This window comes from Anolis carolinensis, chromosome 3 (assembly GCF_035594765.1).
Source record: "Anolis carolinensis isolate JA03-04 chromosome 3, rAnoCar3.1.pri, whole genome shotgun sequence".
In the NCBI taxonomy this organism is placed as follows: domain Eukaryota; kingdom Metazoa; phylum Chordata; class Lepidosauria; order Squamata; family Dactyloidae; genus Anolis; species Anolis carolinensis.
In genome coordinates this window covers 167,384,828-167,407,830 of record NC_085843.1, presented here as the reverse complement: position 1 = coordinate 167,407,830, position 23,003 = coordinate 167,384,828, and the positions used below count along the sequence as shown (strand labels likewise).

General features: G+C 40.8%; 1 protein-coding gene across 7 annotated transcripts in view; it reads right to left on the bottom strand.

The window, feature by feature from the left end:
* fam13c (family with sequence similarity 13 member C) overlaps positions 1 to 23,003 on the bottom strand; it is a 208,443-nt gene that overhangs the window by 103,710 nt on the left and 81,730 nt on the right. For all 7 annotated transcript variants that reach the window (XM_062977381.1, XM_062977379.1, XM_062977380.1 and 4 more), the window contains exons 2-3: positions 3,087 to 3,143; positions 989 to 1,169 (exon numbers count right to left, since the gene is read on the bottom strand). In XM_062977381.1, the coding sequence (XP_062833451.1) occupies positions 989 to 1,063 (75 nt within the window). In that variant the 5' untranslated portion in view covers positions 1,064 to 1,169; positions 3,087 to 3,143. The remainder of the gene's footprint in view (positions 1 to 988; positions 1,170 to 3,086; positions 3,144 to 23,003) is intronic.

Sequence of the window (23,003 nt, the reverse complement as noted above, 5' to 3'; positions counted from 1 at the left end):
GGGTGGAGTGGCCTTCCTTCTTCCCTGGCTGCAGGAGCAGAGGCAGCCAGAGCAACATGACGGGCACAGAGCAAGGGGCCCGCCGGTGCTGGTAGGAAAGGCTTCAATATAATGTATAAATGTTAAAAATAAAATAGTGTCCCTAATAGGGGCCGGGCTGTGGCGGGTTTGAAAAGTACTGCACCAGTAAATTTGCTGCCTCTCTCCTCCGTTTCCAACAATGGGGGCGTGGCTGGCAGCACAGCGTTTTGGCTACGCTGCAGGAAGGGAGAAGGGGGAAGAGCTGACGACACAAGCAGAGAATTTACTGGTGCAGTACTTTTCAAACTCATTTATCTATAAGAAACGTGGCTAAATTTAAATGGGGTTTACATGAGATTGTAGTTTTGGGATGTGTCTTTCAGCTGCATATGGTAAATGATTTATCCTATACTTTGATCTTTTTAAAATCCAAAATGTAGCCTACTTTCTGGATAGCCCTCATAGAAAGGAAAACGCAATGATCTATTATAGTAAACAAGGGTAGAGCACAGCTCATATTCCTTGATTTTCTGCGTGGTATTTTGTTTTGCCTTCCACAGATACGCAGTAGCACTAACATTGATCTTCCAGCCTAGTTCTTAGAAGATCCATTATTTGGACTAACAACTCCCAGAACCCTCAAGCCAAAATAGATACTAGTCATGTTGGTTATGGGATCCTTGGAATCAAAGAGTTGGAAGAAACTACAAGGACTACACATTACCACTTCCTGCCAAGCAGGTATACACAGTTCTGGGAATTGCAGTCCAGAAAAGGAAACTTTCAAAGTCTGTTTCTGATTGAACACAGTAGATAATCGCAATGCTTAAGTCCATTACTATGATCACCATGGAAGCAAGTTGCCACAATATTTAAAAGTGCCACTCTGTTGCATTTAAATGTTTGGTTTTCCCCTTGTTGAATTGCATCATAAAATGATAGTGCAAAGATGAGAACTTATTATTACCTGACTTTCTTCGTGGTTTTTCCCATTTTCTGTTTTTGAAATAGATGTGGGTTTTCGGGATTTTAAGTTCCCCATTCCAACCCTTAATGTGCCATCACAGGGTGTCTGTGTATCTTGGAACACTGCCTGGTTTTCCTCTAAGACTATAGTTTTGTCTGGGTAGTTTTCCTTGTTTTCATCTCTAGAAGGAAATAAAAGCACATTTTACAGGCACTGTGAAGAAGTCACCAAAAGACCTGACACAAAAAATAAACCCAAAAGAGTGAGCCAAATTGTGAGGCTCAAAACAGCATGTTCATGTTTTATTTTTAGATATCAGAAATGTAGTAGGCCCCCTTTATATTAACTCTCTAGGACAGATGTACAAACAAGTGCAATATGTTAAAGCTGCCGAAGGCTGAGAAGGTTATGTTTCTTAATCAAACCTTACATCATATTGGAATAACAGAGAAACAGAGTAATTCCACAACATACCAATAAATTCAATGAGCTAGTTTTATCTACCAACTAACTCTGAAAATCCCTGCTTTAGTATCCCATCACTAATGGGGAAAATAGTAGGAATTCCTCTCCCAGCATTACAAAAAAAATGCCTGGTGTTTCAGAGGCAGTGGGCGTGGAAATCCTGTCGTTATTGCCAATCATTAATGGGTGAAAAGAACACTGTTTCCACTTTCAGTGATGTAAAAAAACCATCCTTGGTTGGATCCAACCATGCTGATCAAAGATATGAGAAGCCTTGTCTTCCCACACCAGAGCCAGCCTTTATTCTAGCAGTGGAAGGGAACCTTCATAGCCTGGAGCAGTTGCCATGATGCAATTTCATATGCAGGCAGTCCCCAAGTTACAAACATCCGACTCACAGTTAACAGGGGTGAGACAATAGGAAGTGAGAGAAATCTACCACAAGGAAGGGAAATTCACTCCAGAAAATGTTATCATGGGGAAAAGGTGTCTCACCTGATGCTTTCTCACCAATTCTTGTTTCCACAACATGCCATTTTTTTTCAAAATCCAATGATCACAGGGAAAGAAAGTGAGGTGAAATCTTCTGAACAGGGGCACAAACAGCAACACAAACATCATAGGGGTGTTAACCCTTCCTATTCTACCAAAAACTTATATATGGCTGGAGTTACACTTAAGAGAGGTACCTGTTCTGACTTTCATAAAAATCCAACTTAAGAACAAACCTCCAGAACCTAACCCAATGGTTCTCAACCTATGGGTCCCCAGATGTTTAGACCGACAACTCCTAGAAATCCCAGCCAGTTTACCAGCTGTTAGGATTTCTGGGAGTTGAAGGACAAAACATATGGGGACCCACAGGTTGAGAATCACTGACCTAACCTATCTTGTTCATAACTTGGGGACTGCCTGTATCTGTAGAAATTCCGGGAACACATCCCTTGGGAATTGTACTGTATTAAACTTATATCTCACTTTTTTTCCAGAAAACTTGAAGTGGCTTACACAGGAAATGATTTTTGCCTGCAGGCATTCATCCAACTAAAGGCACGTTAATATAACCAAACACATGCTGCTGAGCCATTTCTCAGTAGGGATAGAATGAATATTGGAGAATGTTCACAAAGTTCAGGAACTTAACAAGGGATTTCAGGACTGAAGGGAATCTTTACAGTTTGAAACTTCTGTGTCAAATCTGAACATGATGGATACAGGGGCCGCTTCTACACAACTGAATAAAAACCCACATTATTTGCTTTGAACTGGAATATATGGCAATGTGGACTCAGATAATCCAGTTCAAAGCAGATATTGTGGGATTTTCTGACTTGATATTCTGGGTTATATGGCTGTGCGGAAGGACCCTGAGATATCTGAGTCCAGACTGTCATATATTTCAGTTCAAAGCAGATAATGTGGGATTTTATTTAGCTGTGTGGAAGGGACCCAAGAGAAAATTTCACAGTGTGCCTCACTTTTTTTTTTGCAACACTTGGGTTACAGTGATAGGCTACAGGGAGGGGACATAATACATTTAATAGAGTCCAGATTTACAATGACATCTCCTTTCCAGCGGCATAAAATCTACTTGCTACATTTTAAATATTTTATAAATACAATAGCAAGATACCTTTGAATAGAATTGGCTGCTTGGTCTTCATGTACAGACTCTGTCTCTTCGCCACACCTTGAAAATGGACATGAAATAATTATTGATTTCCTGCTGTCGGGTTACTTTACCATTCAGTTAAAATGCTAGAGGAGGGTGATTGTCCAAGATATTCTCTAATAAATACAGATACTCCTTTTCACATATTCAAAACACTCATGTAAACAAATACAGCCATGAAATTGATATCAGAAATAAGTATTTCCCCCTTGTTTAATCCAAAGCGGAGCAGAGTTATCTCTCCCAATCTTTTTCTAGAGAAAATGTAATAACAAAAGTTCAGAACCTGGAAGAGTTCAGCTTGGTGCTAGATTAATGTATTGCGAAATGAGTTGTGTCCTCGTAAACTCTCTAAATTTAAGGAAACAAAGACCAAGGAATCATATCAGCTTCTCACTAACATAAATCTAGATTAAGCTTACTACAATGGAGAGAGAGTTGAGATCTTCTGATATCACCATAGAAGTTGGTGCAATAGTTGTGCTGAGCCCTGGTAAAGTAAGAAATCCTCATTGGAAAAGATCCTAGAGAAGGGTTCTAGTGTCTTGAAGACCCTTAGAAAATGAGAATTGGCAATGTTTTAAGTATTACAGTAGAGTCTCACTTATCCAAGCCTCGTTTATCCAAGCTTCTGGATTATCCAAGCCATTTTTATAGTCAATGTTTTCAATATATCATGATATTTTGGTGCTAAATTCATAAATACAGTAATTACAACATAACATTACTGCCTATAGAACTACTTTTTCTGTCAAATTTGTTGTCTAACATGATGTTTTGGTGCTTAATTTGTAAAATCATAACCTAATTTGAGGTTTAATAGGCTTTTCCTTAATCCCTCCTTATTATCCAAGATATTCGCTTATCCAAGCTTCTGCCGGCCCATTTAGCTTGGATATATGAGACTCTACTGTACTTCTCATTTGGATTTACTGGACAGGTTGTAATTTCAATCCCACTGAAGCCAGCAGCAAAATTCTCACTTTCTTTGAAAAACCGGCTTTATACAACCAGTATATGCTACCATCTAACTTAGAGGTAGTAATATTCATTGTGAAAAAAGAAGTATCAGGACATATTGGATTATATCCAATTCAGTCATACTTTGACAGGACTTTTTTGAAATCAATGAAGTTTAAGAAAAAGAGAATTCAACTAAGAGGAAAACAAGCATGATTGTCGTTATGTTTCCTCTGTTGCAGACATAGAGTTAAAGCTGCACATGACTCCTTCGTCTGGGCTTCTGAGTGCACATGAAGCTGATGTAATTTCATCTTGGATGAGCTGAATAACTCAGTAACATTATTTTATTTATTTATTTATTTATTTATTTATTTACAATATTTATATTCTGCCCTTCTCATCCCGAAGGGGACTCAGGGCAGATCACATTGTATACATATAAGGCAAACATTCAGTGCCATACACATAGAACTGGACAGAAACAGACACAGAGGCAATTTAACCTTCTCCTGAGGGGATGTTCGATTCTGGCCACAGGGGGGAGCAGCTGTTTCATCATCCACTGTGATGGCACTTCCTCATTCCAATGGCATAAATTAGTTAAATTTGCATCCCCACTTTATAAGTGGTACCTTATTTCCTACTTGATAGATGCAACTATCTTTCAGGTTGCTAGGTCAGCAACGAGCAGGGGCTATTTTTTATTTTTAATTGTCGGGTGCTCACCCCGCCATGGGCTGGTCTCGAACTCATGACTTCATGGTCAGAGTGATTTATTGCAGCAGGCTGCTCACCAGCCTGCACCACAGCCCGGCCCCATTGTTGTTATGTTTCCTCTGTTACGGACATAGAGTTAAAGTTGCACATGACTCCTTCATCTGGGCTTATGAGTGCACATGAAGCTGATGTAATTTCATCTTGGATGAGCTGAATAACTCAGTAACATTATTCAAATTTTCACTGACACAAAATGGAGGGGAGATATCACCACTTTTTCTAAGCCCAGTGTGTTCCGTATTCAATCACAAAAGAAGCAGTACTGTAACAATATTTCTTATAGTTCAATGGAGATTGTATGATCACTAAGGAATCTGCACTGAAATACAAATCACATCAGCTGTAGCTACCTGGCCAATGAGAAACAGCAATAATTCATTAATCGTATGGGTCACTTATTGTAAGAAAGGTCAGGCTGAATCAGACCAAAGCGTCATCCAACCAAGCTCCCTGAGCACCTGGACCAGGAGTGAAAGATGATAGATGATATTAATGACGATGACAATAACTCCTGGTTGGGGAAATGGCAGCTTGACTGTCTGCTATGTGCTCCAGGCAGACGAAGCAGCAGAATGGTTGGTGAATGGGCAATTAATTAGCTGTTATAATTCCTCCAGACAAGGAAGAGAAAAAGTATTCAGGACCACTGCTCCTCGTGAGAAAATCACTAATTACATCAATCTAGAAGAAGTTAGTCAGCCATGTCTGTCCCCTCTGTAATTTTTATTTGAAAGCAAACCAAAGTCTGTCTTTGCTATATACACCAAATGCACAAACTAATTTAACTACTCATCACTGTAGTCATCGTAGATGTGGCAAGCTGCCTGGAAACTTATATGTTCTTCAGGAATTGTCATATGCAGCCTTAAGGAAAGGTGATAGAAGACTTGACCTCTGCAAATGGCACTCTGATGATTTTCCTCTTCTCGACATTACAGAGGAAAAGTGTGCAGAAACAGAACGCATGAGTCACTGACACTTTCTGTCCTTGCCACCCCCTTGTTTCTTGTAAATATCTGAAGCAGTCCTTTATCCTCTGAATATTTTAAAATACTACCTAGAACATAGCAGTCCAAATCCTGCAGGAAAAACTGGAGCTACCACAAAATTTAAAAAGTACTGTATATACTCAAGTATAAGCCTAGTATTTCAGCCCTTTTTTAGGGCTGAAAAAGCTCCCCTCGGCTTATACTCAAGTGAGGGTCCTGGCCGGCTTCTATTCAGGTCGACTTATATTGAGTATATAGGTATTCAGAGTTGGACAGTCTTATTTTATTAAAGTCTTATTATTATCTTGAATTACAGTTTTATATAAATATTCAAAAACATTTAACCTACTGATGCCTCAAATAATGCGATTTAATTAATATCTACAGTAGAGTCTCACTTATCCTACATAAATGGGCCGGTAGAACGTTGGATAAGCAAAAATGTTGGATAATAAGGAGAGATTAAGGAGAAGCCTATTAAGCATCAAATTAGGTTATGATTTTACAAATTAAGCACCAAAATATCATGTTATACTACAAATTTGACAGAAAAAGTAGTTCAATAGGCAGTAATGCTACGTAGTAATTACTGTATTTATGAATTTAGCACCAAAATATCACGATGTATTGAAAACATTGACTACGAAATTGCGTTGGATAATCCATAAGCGAATGTTGCATAAGCGAATGTTGGATAAGTGAGACTCTACTGTATCTATTTTTATTTTTGAAATTGACCCGTAGCTGCTGCACTTCCCACCCTCGTCTTATACTCGAGTCAATAAGTTTTCCCAGTTTTTGTGGTAAAATTAGGTGCCTCGGCTTATATTCGGGTTGGCTTATACCCGAGTATATACGGTACTTAACTTTCCATTTTTAGGTTCCGATTATGGAATGAATACTTCTCTGTACGTGAGCCCCGGGGGCGAAGTGTGTTAAAGCACTGAGCTGCTGAACTTGCAGACCGAAAGGTCCCACGTTCAAACTCTGGGAGCGGCAGGAGTGGCCGCTGTTAGTTCCAGCTTCTGCCAATCTAGCAGTTCGAAAACATGCCAATGTGAGTAGATCAATAGGTACCGCTCCAGCGGGAAAGTAACAGCGCTCCATGCAGTCATGCTGGCCACATGACCTTGGAGGTGTCTACGGCTTAGAAATGGAGCATTTCTAAGCTCTTCGGCTTAGAAATGGATATGAGCACCAACTCCCAGAGTCAGACATGACTGGACTTAACATCAGGGGAAACCTTTACCTTTTACTTCTCTGTACATTTCTATTTTCTTTTCTTTTTTTAAAGTGGAATATACACTGAGAACTAGAAAGCCCTGGCCCTTGAGTATTCAGACTGAAGGCCAGCTGTTACCAATAGTGCTATGGATTTTTGAAGAGGCATAAATAGAGAAAAATGTGCCAAGAGGAAGATGCATCAAGCAAATCCTCTTGAAAATCTACGTCCTACCACTTGAAAATCTATGTCCTCACTGTAAAAGACCATGCAGACCCAAGAGCTCTCTACAGCCACCATCAAAACTGTATCCTTGGAAGACAATCATGATAGCCTATGACAGGGGTGGCAAACATATGGCACATGTGCCAGAAGGAGCATACATTCTCTGCCTTCTCTCCTGGCATGTGAGTGGTCACCCGCCCCTCACTCATAAAAATAAAATAATAATAATAATAATAATAATAATAATAATAATTTTATTTTTATACCCCGCCCCATCTCCCCAAAGGGACTCGGGGCGGCTTACATGGGGCCAAGCCCAGTCAACAACAATAAAATAACACCATAAAACAGATTAAAAACAATAAAAACAAGTCATAAGAAATCACATATAAGGACAAAAGGTAAAATCTTAGATAAAATCAGGATAAAATCACCCCTCCCCTTGCTCGCTTGCTCACTCACCGCTCACCCACCAAACACCACTTACCTGCCCCACTCACCTACTCACTCACTTGCTGCCCGCCCCCCCCCCCGCTCACCGCCCACTACTCCTCGTTCACCTGGCCCACATGCTCACTTGCTTGCTTGCTCACCCCCTTATTCACTTGCTCCCTGCCCACCACTCGCCCACCACCCACCACTCACCCCCTGCTTGCCTGTCTCCCCGCTCACTTGCTTGCACCTCTTGCTTGCTAACCCCCATGCGCTTGCCCACCCCCTGCTCGCCCGCTCTCCAACTCACATGCTCCCCTCTTGCCCCGCTCACTTGTCACCCCACATTCACCACCCCTGAGTGCTCAACCCCCCCCCCCCACCCATTCCCCTTGGTTTGGACTCTCCATCTCTACAAGGTTTGCCATCACTGGCCTATGATGATTTGTGTGTGTGTGTGCCAGAAGCAACTTGAGAAACTGCAAGTCACTTCTGATGTGAGAGAATTGGCCATCTGCAAGGACATTGCCAAAGGGACGCCCGGATGTTTGATGTTTTACCATCCTGTGGGAAGCTTCCCTCATGTCCCTGCATGGGGAGCTGGAGCTGACAGAGGGAGCTCACCTGCGCTCTCCCTGGGTTTTATTTGAATCAGCAACCTTTAGGTCAGCAACCCAACCTTCAGGTCAGCAGTCCTGCCAGCACAAGGGGTTTAACCCATTGTGCCACCAGGGGCCGATGATGATAATGATGATGTATATTTCTAAAAAAAAATTACAGATCAATCCTAGGTAAAGGTAAAGGTTTCTTCTGACGTTAAGTCCAGTCGTGACCGACTCTGGGGGTTGGTGCTCATCTCCATTTCTAAGCCGAAGAGCCAGCGTTGTCCGTAGACACCTCCAAGGTCATGTGGCCAGCATGACTGCATGGAGAGCCGTTACCTTCCTACCAGAGCTGTACCTATTGATCGACTCACATTTGCATGTTTTCGAACTGCTAGGTTGGCAAGAGCTGGGGCTAACAGTGGGCGCTCATTCCACTCCTGGGATTTGAACCTGGGACCTTTAGGTCCGCAAGTTCAGCAGCTCAGCGCTTTAATACACTGCGCCACCAGGGGCCCCCAGATCAAGCCTAACTGGTCACAAGGTTTGGGTGGCTTAAGTCCCAAGTGGTGATACAACTGTACATTTTCTGATGCTTTATTATTTCGGGCCCTTTCACACTACAAACCTATAAGACTCCATTCCATTTTAATTGTGATGACAGTATTCTAAATAATCCTGGAGGCTGCATTTTGATGAAATACTTGACTATGAATTCTAAAGCCTCTCCCTTTAAAAAAAAAACCATAATTCCATAGGATGGAACCACAGCAGCTACAATGGAAATATAATGCTGTAATTGTGTAATGTGAAAGGGCCCATAGTTCTGACATTCAGTGAATCCTATTAATTCTATCAGGACTACGACAGGTGAAGGCTGTACTGAACACTCCAGCTATTTTACACTTAGTCAAAAAGTCTCATTAGGAAGAAGCTCATGTTTAAGACCAATGACAAAACCTTCCAATGTGGTTTGAAAGTAACTGGCAGGATAATAGGCATACAGCTTCCAATTATAGCTAGCTAGCTACATAACTAGCTAACTAAATAGGAGAAAGCTAGTGCGGTGTTAATGGTGTGAGTGTTGGACTATGACTCCAGAGAATAGGGTTCAAATCCCTGCTTAGCCATGAAAACTGATGCCCTGGGCATATCTCACCAACTCTCAGACCCAGAAAATCTTGTGATAGAGTCACTTCAGGGTCACCTTAAGTTGAAAATGACTCGAAGGCATGCAACAAACCAATTCAATTAAAAATGTGCCAGTACTCAAAGTTTGTAAAAGCTGAAGACTGTGGGAAAATGAGCTAAATATTTAACATGATTTAGCAGACACTTCAAAATAAGCAAAAAGAAGTAGCAAAACAGGGCCAATTAGGTGCCACTTTTGAGCTTCTTATGATCCCATAAAATGGCTTTCGTGGTTCTCAAGACTTCTACTCTTTGGGCTGACTTTTTTCTACACCTTTTCCAAGTGTGAATTGTCTTCCCTTGTGCCGTCGCACCTGAGGCTTTAACTCTTAGCGAAAGAGGCATGGATGTGACATTTTTCCCCAGGGGATTGCTTCTTGCCCTCCTTTAGGGAAACTGGAACTCCCAAGGACCAAAACACTGTAGATAACTCGAAACTGGTTTTATTGTTCACAAAAGGTTATCTCTTTAAGGCAATAAGCTTGAAGTTTCAAAGGGGTAAAGGAAAATATACATTACAGTCTTTGGTTGTCTTAAGTCCAAGGAGCTCTGTAGCTGAGAAGCTTTTCCAGGTCCCTCTTTCTCAATGGCTGTGAATGCTGGAGCAAACCTCAGCCTCAGTCCAAATGGCCTATGTATGAAGACACAGTCTTCCTCTGTTGTCAAAGGACTGATTTGAAGGCACGAGATTCCTCAACGTCATTCAGGTTGGCCCTGAACATGAAGTGTAAGTCTCAAGGGTAAGAACCCCAGAATTGGTGCTGAGAGGTAACTTAATCAAGGGCTTTTAGAGCCAAGTCTCTCTCTCACTTCCATCTGGTAGAAAGCTTGATGGTAGAATGAAAAAAGAAACACTGTCCTACTCCAGGGAGAGGTGGAGCAAAACAATTGAGCTGAGAGAGCAATATAACAGGTACAAACAACATTGATTGACAGCTATAAATAACCAACCAGTCCAACTACATTTACAGGGTAAAAAAGGCAAAATCAGGCATGATACAACTCAAACCTTGCAACTTACAGTTTGACATATAGATGGCGCCACTCGCGCCGTCACAAGCAGACACTGCAAAATAAGTAAAAAGAAGTAGCAGAACAGGGCCAATTAGGTGCCACTTTGGAGCTTCTTATAATCCCAAAAAATGGCTTTTGTGGTTCTCAAGACTTCTACTCTTTGGGCTGACTTTTTTCTACACCTTTTCCAAGTGTGAATTGTCTTCCCTAAAAAACTGAGTATAGCACACTCAAGATTTCCAGGGTTAGACTTTTGGATTGTCCTGTCTCCCCTACAGGAGTGTAGCAACATATGGAGAAGGAAAGTTAACAAAGAAGCACATTGCCTAAAATGAAAATTCTGCCCCTGTCTGCTCCTTTTCTTTGGACATTTAAACTATATTTCTACAATTTAAACTACAATTTCTCTTGGGGTATAATATTCTAATTTTGCTCTCCCCACAAACTACATATTTGCTCCCCTGTCTGAATAAATAATACTGTATGCATATCTCTTGTATTTACATTCCACAATGTAAATAGGGGTAGAACACAGGAGTGGGGAGGTTACATGTTATATGGAAGCCAGGTGAACAGAATCTAAAAAGCCCCGCCACCCCTTCCTTGCTTTCAGATTTGGCATTATGACTTAAGTAAAGTAATATACAACAACAACTCTTTATTGATTAGTCAATTTTGACCATATCAAAACATGTGAAACATACAAAACGTACACACTTACCCATACATACAGTAAAACCATGTATAGATACAAAGTATCCCGGCCTACTAGCCTACCAACCCACCCATAGGTAGTTGTGCAAATACAGAATAAAAAGATTAAAATTAATTATTCCCTTAAGGTAAGGTTTAAGCGGGGGCAAGGGTAAGTAAAACTAGTGGCTTGTGCATAGTAAATTTTAAATTTTGATTTTGTTATTGGCATTAATATCACAGCTCTCCACTTCCATCTTCTCGCGGGTGGCCAGCGCTTTTTGAGTAAAAAGGGTCAGTTTTAAAATAGAGTTTTTATCTGAACCCTGTAGAAGGATGTGCAATTTCTCCTTATTCTCTAAATGAGTATGGTTCTCCAGCAATGGCTCTAAATAGAAAGATTGAATCCTGTTGTAATAGGGGCATTTTAAGAAAAAGTGTTCTGAGTCCTCCACTTCTGCATCTACCACACGCCACCCACAGGTTCTCTTCATATAGGGGATATTCTGATGTCTACCTAGCTTAGACATAATGTCGAGTTGCTCAAATCTAGCCCAGGTAAAAAGTTTTCTAATATATAGTGGAAGTGTAAAAAAAGAGGTAGGTTTCCATGCGCACATTGCATTAAAATAGTAAAGTAATATACCAGGCAGGGCTGTAGCAGGGGGAGGGGGGCATTAGGGGTTCAATGCCCCCCCCCCCGAAATCTTTCACGTTTTTTAACAACTGGTTTACTATGAATTTTAACTGATTAATCCCTGTGAGTGTCTACTGAAGTTTATCGAGGGAGCCTGATTTCTAAATTACTTTGCATTATGGAACTATGGAACTTCATTTTTCACTTAAAAAAAAAAAAGTTTTAACCTCCCCCCCCCCCCCCCCCCGAATTTTTTTTCTGGCTATGGCCCTGATACAAGGCAAATGCAACCTGCTCCTTTGTTGGGGTTTTGGACCACAACCCCATCATCTTCAAAGAGATGGCCAATTGTTCAGTATTATGGGAGCTGAAGTCCAAAACATTTGAAACAGCAGATTGTGTTGTTCTGGAATACACATTACCATGTGAAGCAGGGTGGACAACTTGTGATCCTACATCTATTTCAGCCTAGCAAACGTAGTTAATGCTGAAGGAATATGGGAATGGTGCTCTCCCAACATTTGGAGATCCCATCCTTGAAATAAACACACCCCATGCATCATTAAATTCAAAATCTCAAATTACCTAACTGCACCACTTGCCGCTGGCTATGATTTTTTTTTCCAATTTGCAATTTAGTTGTCAGCCTGAGTTAGAAAAAGTATACCATAACTTATATGCTTTGCAGACATTATTTGTTGAGAATATTGCAGTATCTTCCATGCTTTTTGTCTCCCTCTCTCAAAAACCCTGCGTAGTTAACGGTTTATTTATTTATTTACAGTATTTATATTCTGCCCTTCTCAACCTGAAGGGGACTCAGGGCGGATCACATTACACATATACGGCAAACATTCAATGCCTTTTAACATAGAACAAAGACAAGACAAACATAGGCTCCGAGCTGGCCTCGAACTCATGACCTCTTGGTCAGAGTGATTTGTTGCAGCTGGCTGCAGCTGGCTGACTGCTCACCAGCCTGTGCCACAGCCTGGGCCTGTTTAGAGAAACATAAAGTCTCTGACACCAATCCTTATTTATTATTCAAACATTTATTTAGAAAACTGCAGGTCAAGATATTTTCAACCTACATAGGATTTTTAAAAGTATCACACACATATAAGGAACCATTAAAGTATCTGCATCTTCCCAGTTAAGAGTGGAAAAGCAGCTGGAGAAGAAGTGTCATAGGGCTTCAAAGGATTAGGCACAGTGTATAAAAGTTTTTCACCCCTTGATAATTCTAGAACACACAATTGCCTAATGAAAATTAATCTGCAGGAAAGTCAGGATAGATAAAAGGAAGCATTTCTTTATATAACACAGAATTAATTTATGGAATCCACTGCTACAAGATGAGCCACTAACTGCTAGTCTAGGGAATTATGCAAATTCTTTTATAATAGTAAAGGAGAATATGAATCACCACACTTACACAATCATGAAACTCAGACACCTAAAATATGGTGTATAAACTAGGAAGATTCAGGCAATAGTAAATACTGATGACCTAAGGGTTATTTGATTTTTCTTTGTTAAAAAGAGAATTCATTAACTTCTGTATATGCTGGTGTATAACTTTACCTCATTAAGTAAAACATTTATATATGAGGTCAAGTGATACACAAGTATATACAGTAACTACAGTAGACTGTATACAGTAATTTTTGGAACAAAAGTATGGATTTGGATATGCCTATGGATAAGTCAAGGGTCATTCCACACAGGAAAGTATTAGCTGCCACGGCTGCCGTTTTCCTACCCATGTATTCTAAATGGTTAGAAGTGCCATTGTAGAGGAAAGAGAAGAGGAGGAGTAAAACAGGTACCGTATGTACTCGAAAATAAGCCGAGTTTTTCAGCCCTTTTTATGAGCTGAAAAAGCTTCCCCTTGTTTATAATCGGGTCAAGGTCTAGCCGGCAACAGAGCCTGGAGGCCGTTGCTTGCAATATATGATATATTTATCTCTCATCTTACCCTCCCTTATCAGTGTTTACTTTTCCAAAGCCTCCCTCACTCTTAACAAAGGGAATATTTTGAAAAGAGAAAGAAGTCCTTGCAACTCAGAAAAAAGAATATAGATATAATCCTTAATCTTATAAAAGCATTTTCCCCTAACCTATTTGTTAATCTCTGCTACAGATATGTAGGCATTCCCCCCTGCAAGCCTTTGCAATCCCTATGTACTTTTATATTTGTATCTATCTATATATCTATATACATTAATTTTATATGTGAATTTCCCCCTCATATGTTTGCAAGTCTTTGCAAATCCTATAAACATATAGGCTTCTAGAGATTTCGATGCACCTGTATATCTGTATCTACGTGTATACATTATTTTATATATGAATTTTCGCCTCACATGTTTGCAAGTCTTTGCAAATCCTATAAACATATAGGCTTCTAGAGATTTCGATGCACCTGTATATCTGTATCTATGTGTATACATTATTTTATATATGAATTTTCGCCTCACATGTTTGCAAGTCTTTGCAAATCCTATACAGATATAATTATCTATAGCGAGAGAGATGTCCAGATAGATATATATGAATATCGATATGTAGAGCTTGCAAATATTGCAGGGGGAATGCACACACACACATATATAGAGATTTCTAGATAGATATAAACATAAATATATATGGCTTGCAAATATTGCTGGAGAGAAATGCAAATATATAGAGAGAGGATTTGCAAACGTTACAGGGGAAATGCATATGTGAAATTAGTATATATAATTATAGATCTATATCTAGCTCTGCATTGTTTATGTAGGCACTGAATGTTTACCTGTTACTGTGTTGGAAGCTGGCCTGAGTCCCCAGGGGGAGATAGGGCAGGGTATTATTATTATTATTATTATTATTATTATTATTATCATCATTATTAGCCGGGGCTGTGGCGCAGGCGGGAGAGCAGGCCAGCTGCAATTAACTGCAATGAATCACTCTGACCAGGAGGTCATGAGTTCGAGGCCCGCTTGGAGCCTATATTTGTCTTGTCTTTGTTCTGTGTTAAAAGGCATTGAATGTTTGCCTGTATGTGTAATGTGATCCGCCCTGAGTCCCCTTCGGGGTGAGAAGGGCGGAATATAAATGCTGTAAATAAATAAATAAATATTATTATTATGTTATTGTTAATACCATATTGTTTTTGTTGACCCTATTTTTCCACTTACAGAGCTAGTTTACTGTTTTTCTTTGAAATACGGTAAATATTGAAAAACCTTTAACCTACTGATACCTCAATATAATTTCCTTGTGATCTATTTTCATTTTGAAATTGACACAAAGCTGCTGCATTTTCCACCCTTGGCTTATACTCAAGTCAATAAGTTTCCCCAGTTTTTTGTGGTAAAATTAGGTGCCTCGGCTTATAATAGGGTCGGCTTATACTTAAGTATATACGGTACTTTTCTTAGAACTAGGCTTGAGCGTCTGAAGCAAGCAGACAAAATACTCTAAATGTGATCCACTCATTATTAAACATTTTCAAAGTTTCACTGATTTTAATTAGAACTTGAATGCGGAAGAAGGAGGATCCTTGGAGTCACCTCGCCCAAGGGCCCCCAAACCCAGAAGCAATTCTGGAAGTCTATGTGATAGTCAGCACATGCCATATACACAAATCACAGACCACTGGGAGAAAGAGGGAAATATTTCCATAGATTTTTTTGTCCTTATGCTGAAATGAATTGTCTTTTAAAGACAAGGTATTGTAGGACTCCACATGCCACCATTGATGTTACATAAATACCATGTCCAAAAGTTAATTCTACATTCAATATTTTAAATATTTATGAGCATAATATGAAGTTGTATATACTGAAACATCAGAGAGCCAAATTGTCATTATCTCAGTCACCCATATGGACAATTTTTGAGCATTTGGGAATTCTGTATAAAGAATACTTAACCTGTGATACACATAGGCTGCAATTCAAGGCCATGCTCATGTAGGAGTAAGGCCCAATTAAGTTAATGAGATTTCTGAGTAGTAAATTAATGAGATTTCTAAGTAGTGGGAATGCAGCATAAGGATTTCAAAAGCAAAGAAACCTATTTGATATTTACATAAAAAGTAAGAGATCACATAAGTACAAATTACAGGCAGTCCCCAAGTTACGAACAAGATAGGTTCTGTGGGTTTGTTTTAAGTTGAGTTTATATGCAAGTCTGAACAGGTATATTTGTTATGTGTAACTCCAGTCACACACACACACATATATCTAATCTAAATCTAATCTAATCTAAATCTAAATCTATCTATTCTAAATCCATAATAAAAGTGAAAACCTGTATGTGGCACACATGTCCGCTCACACAGACAGCCTCCGGCCTCCACAAACAGGCTACACTTCCCACTCCTGGGAAACTAGCAAGTCACTACTTTGCACTGACATTGCGGTTACAGAGAGCACCTTGAACATGTAGCCCAACCCCTGCCAATGTCCTTCCCAAACACTACAAACCACCACCCAAGGAATGCTTTCATTTGGGGACCATTTCATCCTACATTTTGCTATTTCTTCCACCACAGGCAGGCATTCCAGGGTTCTCCATTGCTGTGAAATTTGCATGACCCCGCCTACTGCCCTTGCACCACAGGCAGGCATCCTAAGGTTCTCCATTGCTGTGGAATTTGCATGACCCCGCCTACTGCCCTTGCACCACAGGCAGGCATCCCAAGGTTCTCCATTGCTGTGGAATTTGCATGACCCTGCCTACTCCCCTTCCCTTTCCAATCTGTCTGTATAATAAACAGCAAAATTGAGCTGCAACCAGAACCAGCCCAAGGTAATTAAAAGGGGTAGGCAAAAAAAAAATTGCGCCCCCCCCCCCCCCGCACTGTGGCATGGAAGGACTCCCACCGCAGCCTGGGCCAGGCCAGCTGGGCCAGGGAACGCGGTGTGGGAGGCGGAGCCAAGGCACGTGGCATGGGAGGCGGGGCCAGGGCACAGGAGGTGGGGCCAAGTCTGGGCCCGCCTCCCAGGGGCTCGATAGCGCCCCCGGGAACATGGCGCCCAACGCGGGGGCATAGTCAGCTTCCCATGTTGGGCCGGGCCTGGCTGCAACTAAACTTACTGGAGGAGTTTGGGAGATTGAAGTTGTAGTTTACCCTGCATCAAGTCAGAGCATTGTGACTCCTATTGGGGAATTTATAGGAGTTGTACCCAAACAATGATAGCTCTGGCCCAAATTTGCCATGCATACCTGATATGCCCAGATTTGAAGACTGGTGGATTTGGAGGGGAATTGGCCTGGACATTTGTGAGTAGTAGGTACTAGGATTTATAGTTCACCTGCAATGAATGAGCACTTCGAACCCCACCGATGATGGACAAGGACCAAACTTACCGCACAGAGCCCCCATAACCAATACAACGTATTGGACAAGTTGGGGGGGGGGGGGGGGAAGGGAGTTATAGTTCAGCTGCATTTGGCTCTGGGAGTTGTAGTTCATCCTTATCCAGACAGCACTGAACCCAGCCAATGATGGATCTGGACCAAACTTTGCACACTGCCTCGTTGTACCCAACTATACATACAGGTACGGTATCGGGGTGATTGACCTTTGATTTGTGAGTTGTAGTTCACCCTTATACAGACAGCACTGAACCCAGACAACTTCGGATCTGCACTAAACTTGACACACAAGTTTCTCAAATGACCCGGGCACCGCCGGGTCCCCAAGCTAGTATATATATAGAGAGAGAGAGAGAGAGAGAGAATAGGGAAGGATTAACAACCCTGTGGTGTTTGTGTTGCCAACTCTGCCCCTGTTCAGAAGGTTACTCTTCCCTTTCTGTCCCTGTGATACATTTGCCTTGTTGTAGAAACAAGGATTGATGATATGCCTTCAGTGGAGACACCTCTTCCCCATGGTAACTCGTTCAGGAGTGAATTTCGCTTCCTAGGGGTAAATTTATCTCACTTCCTGTTGTCTCACCCCTGTAAGTTCGATTTGTTAACTCGGGGATTGCCTATACACAAATCAGCAAAGTTGTGATCAAAGGACACATATGCACTGACTATATAATTCCTTCAAACTCCTGCAACTACAAAAACTCACACTACCAAAGCTCAATGCAGCGTGACTTAAGGCCTTTAAAGCACATAAAACAAAGTCAGGGTAAAGTCTGAGTTAAACTCCTGAATGCACATCAGTGAACCCTAAATCTAAACTACATCGCATGGCAAAAGCTGCTCCACAGAATGAGAAGTGCATTGTAGACACCCACTTGTGTTCAAGTACTTTATAAAATTCAGAACAGGGGGCTGGGGGCTGCCAAAAAAACTAAGGACATAACCGGGCAGCAGAAAGCTAAATGACCCCCTGGGATGGGTAATTGATTACCTTCACTTTTAAATGTCACTTTCCTCTCTCTCTCTCTGAATCTTAGGTCTCTGGAGCACCAGTGCACATCTGTACCAGAAATGGGAGGAAATCCCACATTCTCCAGCAAGAAGCTCTGGGTAGTGCAGATTCTGGAACTGGTTTGAGGCCATCTTCCCTTATTAATGTAATAACTTTCCCAGTCTCGAACCTGTTCCAGACATGTCCATCTAATCATCAGCATAGCAAAAATAATTTCTCTCAAATACGTTCCAAAACCAACCTAACTGTTCAGTGCAGATGTCTCCGAAGAAGACAAAGTACCATTATGTCCACAGGTTCTTCTCTATATCTTGCATAGACATAGCTGACAAGGGCACTGCAAACATGGCTTATGTAAGGAGCAATAAGTGATTTGAGCCGCAGGTAGCTCAGCGGGTTAAGCCACTAGCTGCAGGAAAGCTGCTGACCAGAGGGTTAGCAGTTCAAAGTCGCGAGTCAAGTGAGCTTCCAACTGTTATGCCTAAATTCTGCCAACCTAGCAGTTCAAAATGCGGGTAGATCAATAGGTACCATCTTGGCAGGAAGGTAAAAGGACGCCCTATGCAGACATGCTGGCATCTCAGAAAAACACGACTAGAGAAAGTCTATGAACAACAGGTACCTCGACATGGAAAATGGAACAAGAGCACCTCCCCATGGCTGGAGTTGAGAATCACCTCCAGAAGTTGGAGATGAAAAAGGGAAAGGCCTTTTATTTACTGGAAGTAAATAAATAATTTGTCTGTGTACGTGTGTGTCAATGTCATGTAAAAAGCATTGAATGTTTGCTTTATATGTGTTCTGTAATCCACTCTGAGTCCCTCCGGGGAGATAAAGTGCAATAAATAAAGTGTATTATTATTATTATTATTATTATTATTATTGTATGACACAGCAAACAAGATAGATATGCTAGATTTCGTATCACAAAATCACAAGTCGAACACTTCCCAAGTGTCTAGGACTGTGTGATGTATTTTCGGATGATGCGCGCAGATCCCAGTAGGGTGGCATTTTGCAGTTGGCAGATCGTAATTTTGTCAATGTCTATTGTTTCCAAATGGCGGCTGAGATCTTTTGGCACGGCACCCAGCGTGCCCATCACCACCGGGACCTCCTGCACTGGTTTCTGCCAAAGTCTTTGAAGTTCAATCTTGAGATCCTGATAGTGGCTGAGTTTTTCCTGTTGTTTTTCGTTAATGCGACTGTCACCTGGGATGGCTACATCAATGATCCAAACCTTTTTCTTTTCCACAACTGTGATGTCTGGTGTGTTGTGTTCCAGAACTTTGTCAGTCTGGATTCGGAAGTCCCACATTATCTTTGCGTGCTCATTCTCCAATACTTTTGCAGGTTTGCGATCCCACTAGTTCTTTACTGCTGGGAGGTGGTACTTGAGGCATAAGTTCCAATGGATCATTTAGGCCACGTGGTTGTGCCTCTGTTTGTAGTCTGTCTGTGCGATTTTCTTACAGCAGCTGAGGATATGATCAATGGTTTCGTCGGTTTCCTTGCACAGTCTGCATTTTGGGTCATCTGCTGATTTTTTGATCTTAGCCTTAATTGCATTTGTTCTGATAGCTTGCTCCTGGGCTGCAAGGATCAGGCCTTCTGTCTCCTTCTTCGGGGTCCCATTTGTGAGCCAGAGCCAGGTCTTCTTCTTATCAGCTTTTCCTTCAATTTTGTCAAGGAACTTTCCATGCAATGATTTGTTGTGCCAGCTGTCAGCTCTAGTTTGTAGTGCGGTTTTCTTGTACTGATTCTTTGTCTGCTGTGTTTTGAGGAGTTTCTGATTTTTGACTTCAATCAAAGGAGGTTCTTCACTTTGCTTTACATATTCTGCCAGGGCATGTTGTTCTTCTTTGACTGCTTGTTTTACTTGTAAGAGTCCTCTGCCCCCTGATCTTCTAGGCAGATATAGCTGGTCAACATCACTGCAGGGGTGCAGTGAATGATGAATGGTCATGAGTTTTCTTGTTTTTCTGTCCAAATTGTCCAGTTCCACCTGTGTCCAGTTATTATTATTATTATTATTATTATTATTATTATTATTATTATTATTATTATTATTATTTGAACACTGTCAACAGAGTAATCCTAGGCTCAGAGTACAGCAGGGATGTCAAACCCCTTTTCACTGAGGGCAACCTCAGTCTTAAGGTTGCCTTCAAAGGGCCATTGAATCCATGGATGGAGAATCCATGGATATGGATGGTCAACTATCATTGTTTTACATAGTGGTCAGTACTCTTTAGTTTTTACCCAGCTTGTGTTCCCAGATGTTACTGAATGACAACTCCTATCCGTTTTGATTTTCCGCCATGTGGACAAGTGATGATGAGAATGACAATTAAACAGCATTTGTGAGTCTGAGGTTGGGGAAAGGCTAAAGGGCATTTTCAAGTCTGACATCATATCCACAAGCCTTGTATCTCAATTAATACCCCACTCTCCTGATTTAAATTAATGAACTGCAGCCTTCCAGATGTTACTGTATCATCTATCAACTCCAATCATGGTATCTAATGATGAAGAATATAGTATTTGTAGTCTATCATCTGGAGGGTCACATGAAATGACATAACAGGCCAGATTTGGCCCACGGGCCTTGGCACAGATGATGTAGAGGGTAATCTACAAAACGCATAACATGCCGAATGATCATATTATCGCATTTTCTAGTTTGGGAGGGAAATTCTAATAATTCCAACCTTAAAACATTTAAAGTCAACACATATGCAGGAAAATTAATACAGTAGAGTCTCACTTATCCAACATAAACAGGCCGGCTGAACGTAGGATAAGTGAATATGTTGGATAATAAGGAGAGATTAAGGAAAAGCCAATTAAACATCAAATTAGGTTATGATTTTACAAATTAAGCACCAAAACATCATGTTATACAACAAATTTGACAGAAAAAGTAGTTTAATATGCAGTAATGCTATGTAGTAATTACGGCATTTACGAATTTAGCACCAAAATATCACGATGTTTTGAAAACATTGACTACAAAAATGTGTTGGATAATCCAGAACGTTGGATAAGTGAGTGTTGGATAAGTGAGACTCTACTGTAAACGTTATAGGGATGTTCATTGCCACACGTACTGCATATTTTGGATTTATTTACTTGCTTTGTGAGATGATACTACTATGAAAGCTAAATGATACATTATGTTATATTCATTCATTTCATTCAGTGTAACTATTATTTTCATTTTCAAATGAAAGCAGCACAGTGTGGGGCACAGAATTCATTTCTTGATGGACTCTTTCCACCTGTAATGTGGTCTTCCTTTTTTCCTACTGCCTCCCAGTTTTCCAGGAATTATTGTCCTTTTCAGTGAGAAAATATGTGTTGTGAGGTGTCCAAAAACAAAAACCTCAATTTAGTCATTTTGGCTGCCAGTATACTATGAGCAAATCTCGGGTTCTTGCTAATAGGAATTTCCTTACTAGGGCAAATAACAATTTTGGGAAGAGGCTCACATATGTCGGGACAAGATTAAACCTATCATCCATGCTATTGATTTCTCCTTCCTTGCATCTACTGTTTTGATTTTTTAAAAAGAAGACACAAATGTAAAAACATATGTAAAATGTCATGCAATGCCTATGGTAAGTGAAACTGCATAATAATAAGCATGCAAAGAAGAGGGTCTGAAAAAACCACTGTGTGAATGGTCATCTTCAAGCACACTTATGCCTGTTGTTTAAGGCCACATTACATAAGATGATGGATATCTGCTTGCACTTAAAAACATTTTGGCTGAAGCAGTGGAAACTCAAGGAGAGTCTAACACTTTCTCTTGTGTTCTTTTCCTGATTATATAGACCTTGAAAACTATTTTATCCTAGATACAAGTATGTCAATATTTTCCATAGAGGGATCAAGCACAACTTCAAGAGAGTGATTAGGACTGGGAAAATAATCTGTGGGAGAGGTTAAAATCGCTATTGCCACCAGCACTATTGCCTTCCTCAATCTGGTCCATGTGAAATGTTTATGAGTACATCTTGCATTATTCTTGGCCATTGGCCATACTGGCCATAACTGAAGAGAATGATATTCAAAAATATTTGGAAGCCTTTACCAGTTTATGGGATGTGGCTCTGATACAGTTCACCCCTCCCCTTCCCTGGATCTTAAGTGTGATACATTCAGACCCCGTATCCACAGCGGATACATTTCTGGACTTCACAAAAATCATGGATGATAGCAAACCTTATTAAATGAATGGCTTCTGGAAGAAACAGACTATACAGTCATGCTGGAGGACCTGGGAAATGCCTAGAAAGGATATATTTTGTCAGATGCAAGTAAATGAAATCACAGGCATCGTTACTAGGGATGTGGAGTTCAGAAATTTTTGTAGATGTCCTGAATTCTTTGTACAAAATTTCCATTTGGTGCCTGCAATTTCTTCTCTTTTATGGAATGATGTTGGAAGGGGGAGGGGGAGAGAAACACAGTAGTGGGTTCCATATCAACAATAGGGTCGTGTATTCATTCTAGATTTCTGCCCAGCCCTTAAAGCAGTGGTTCTTAACCTGGGGTCCCTGGATGTTTTTGGCCTTCAACTCCCAGAAATCCTAACACCTGGTAAACTGGCTGGGATCTCTGAGAGTTGTAGGCCAAAAAACATCTGGGGACCCCAAGTTGGGAATCACAGCCTTAAAGAGTGTCAGCCAAAGTGCTGAACACCTTCCCCAAGTTAGGCTCAGCATTTTGGGTACACACTTTGA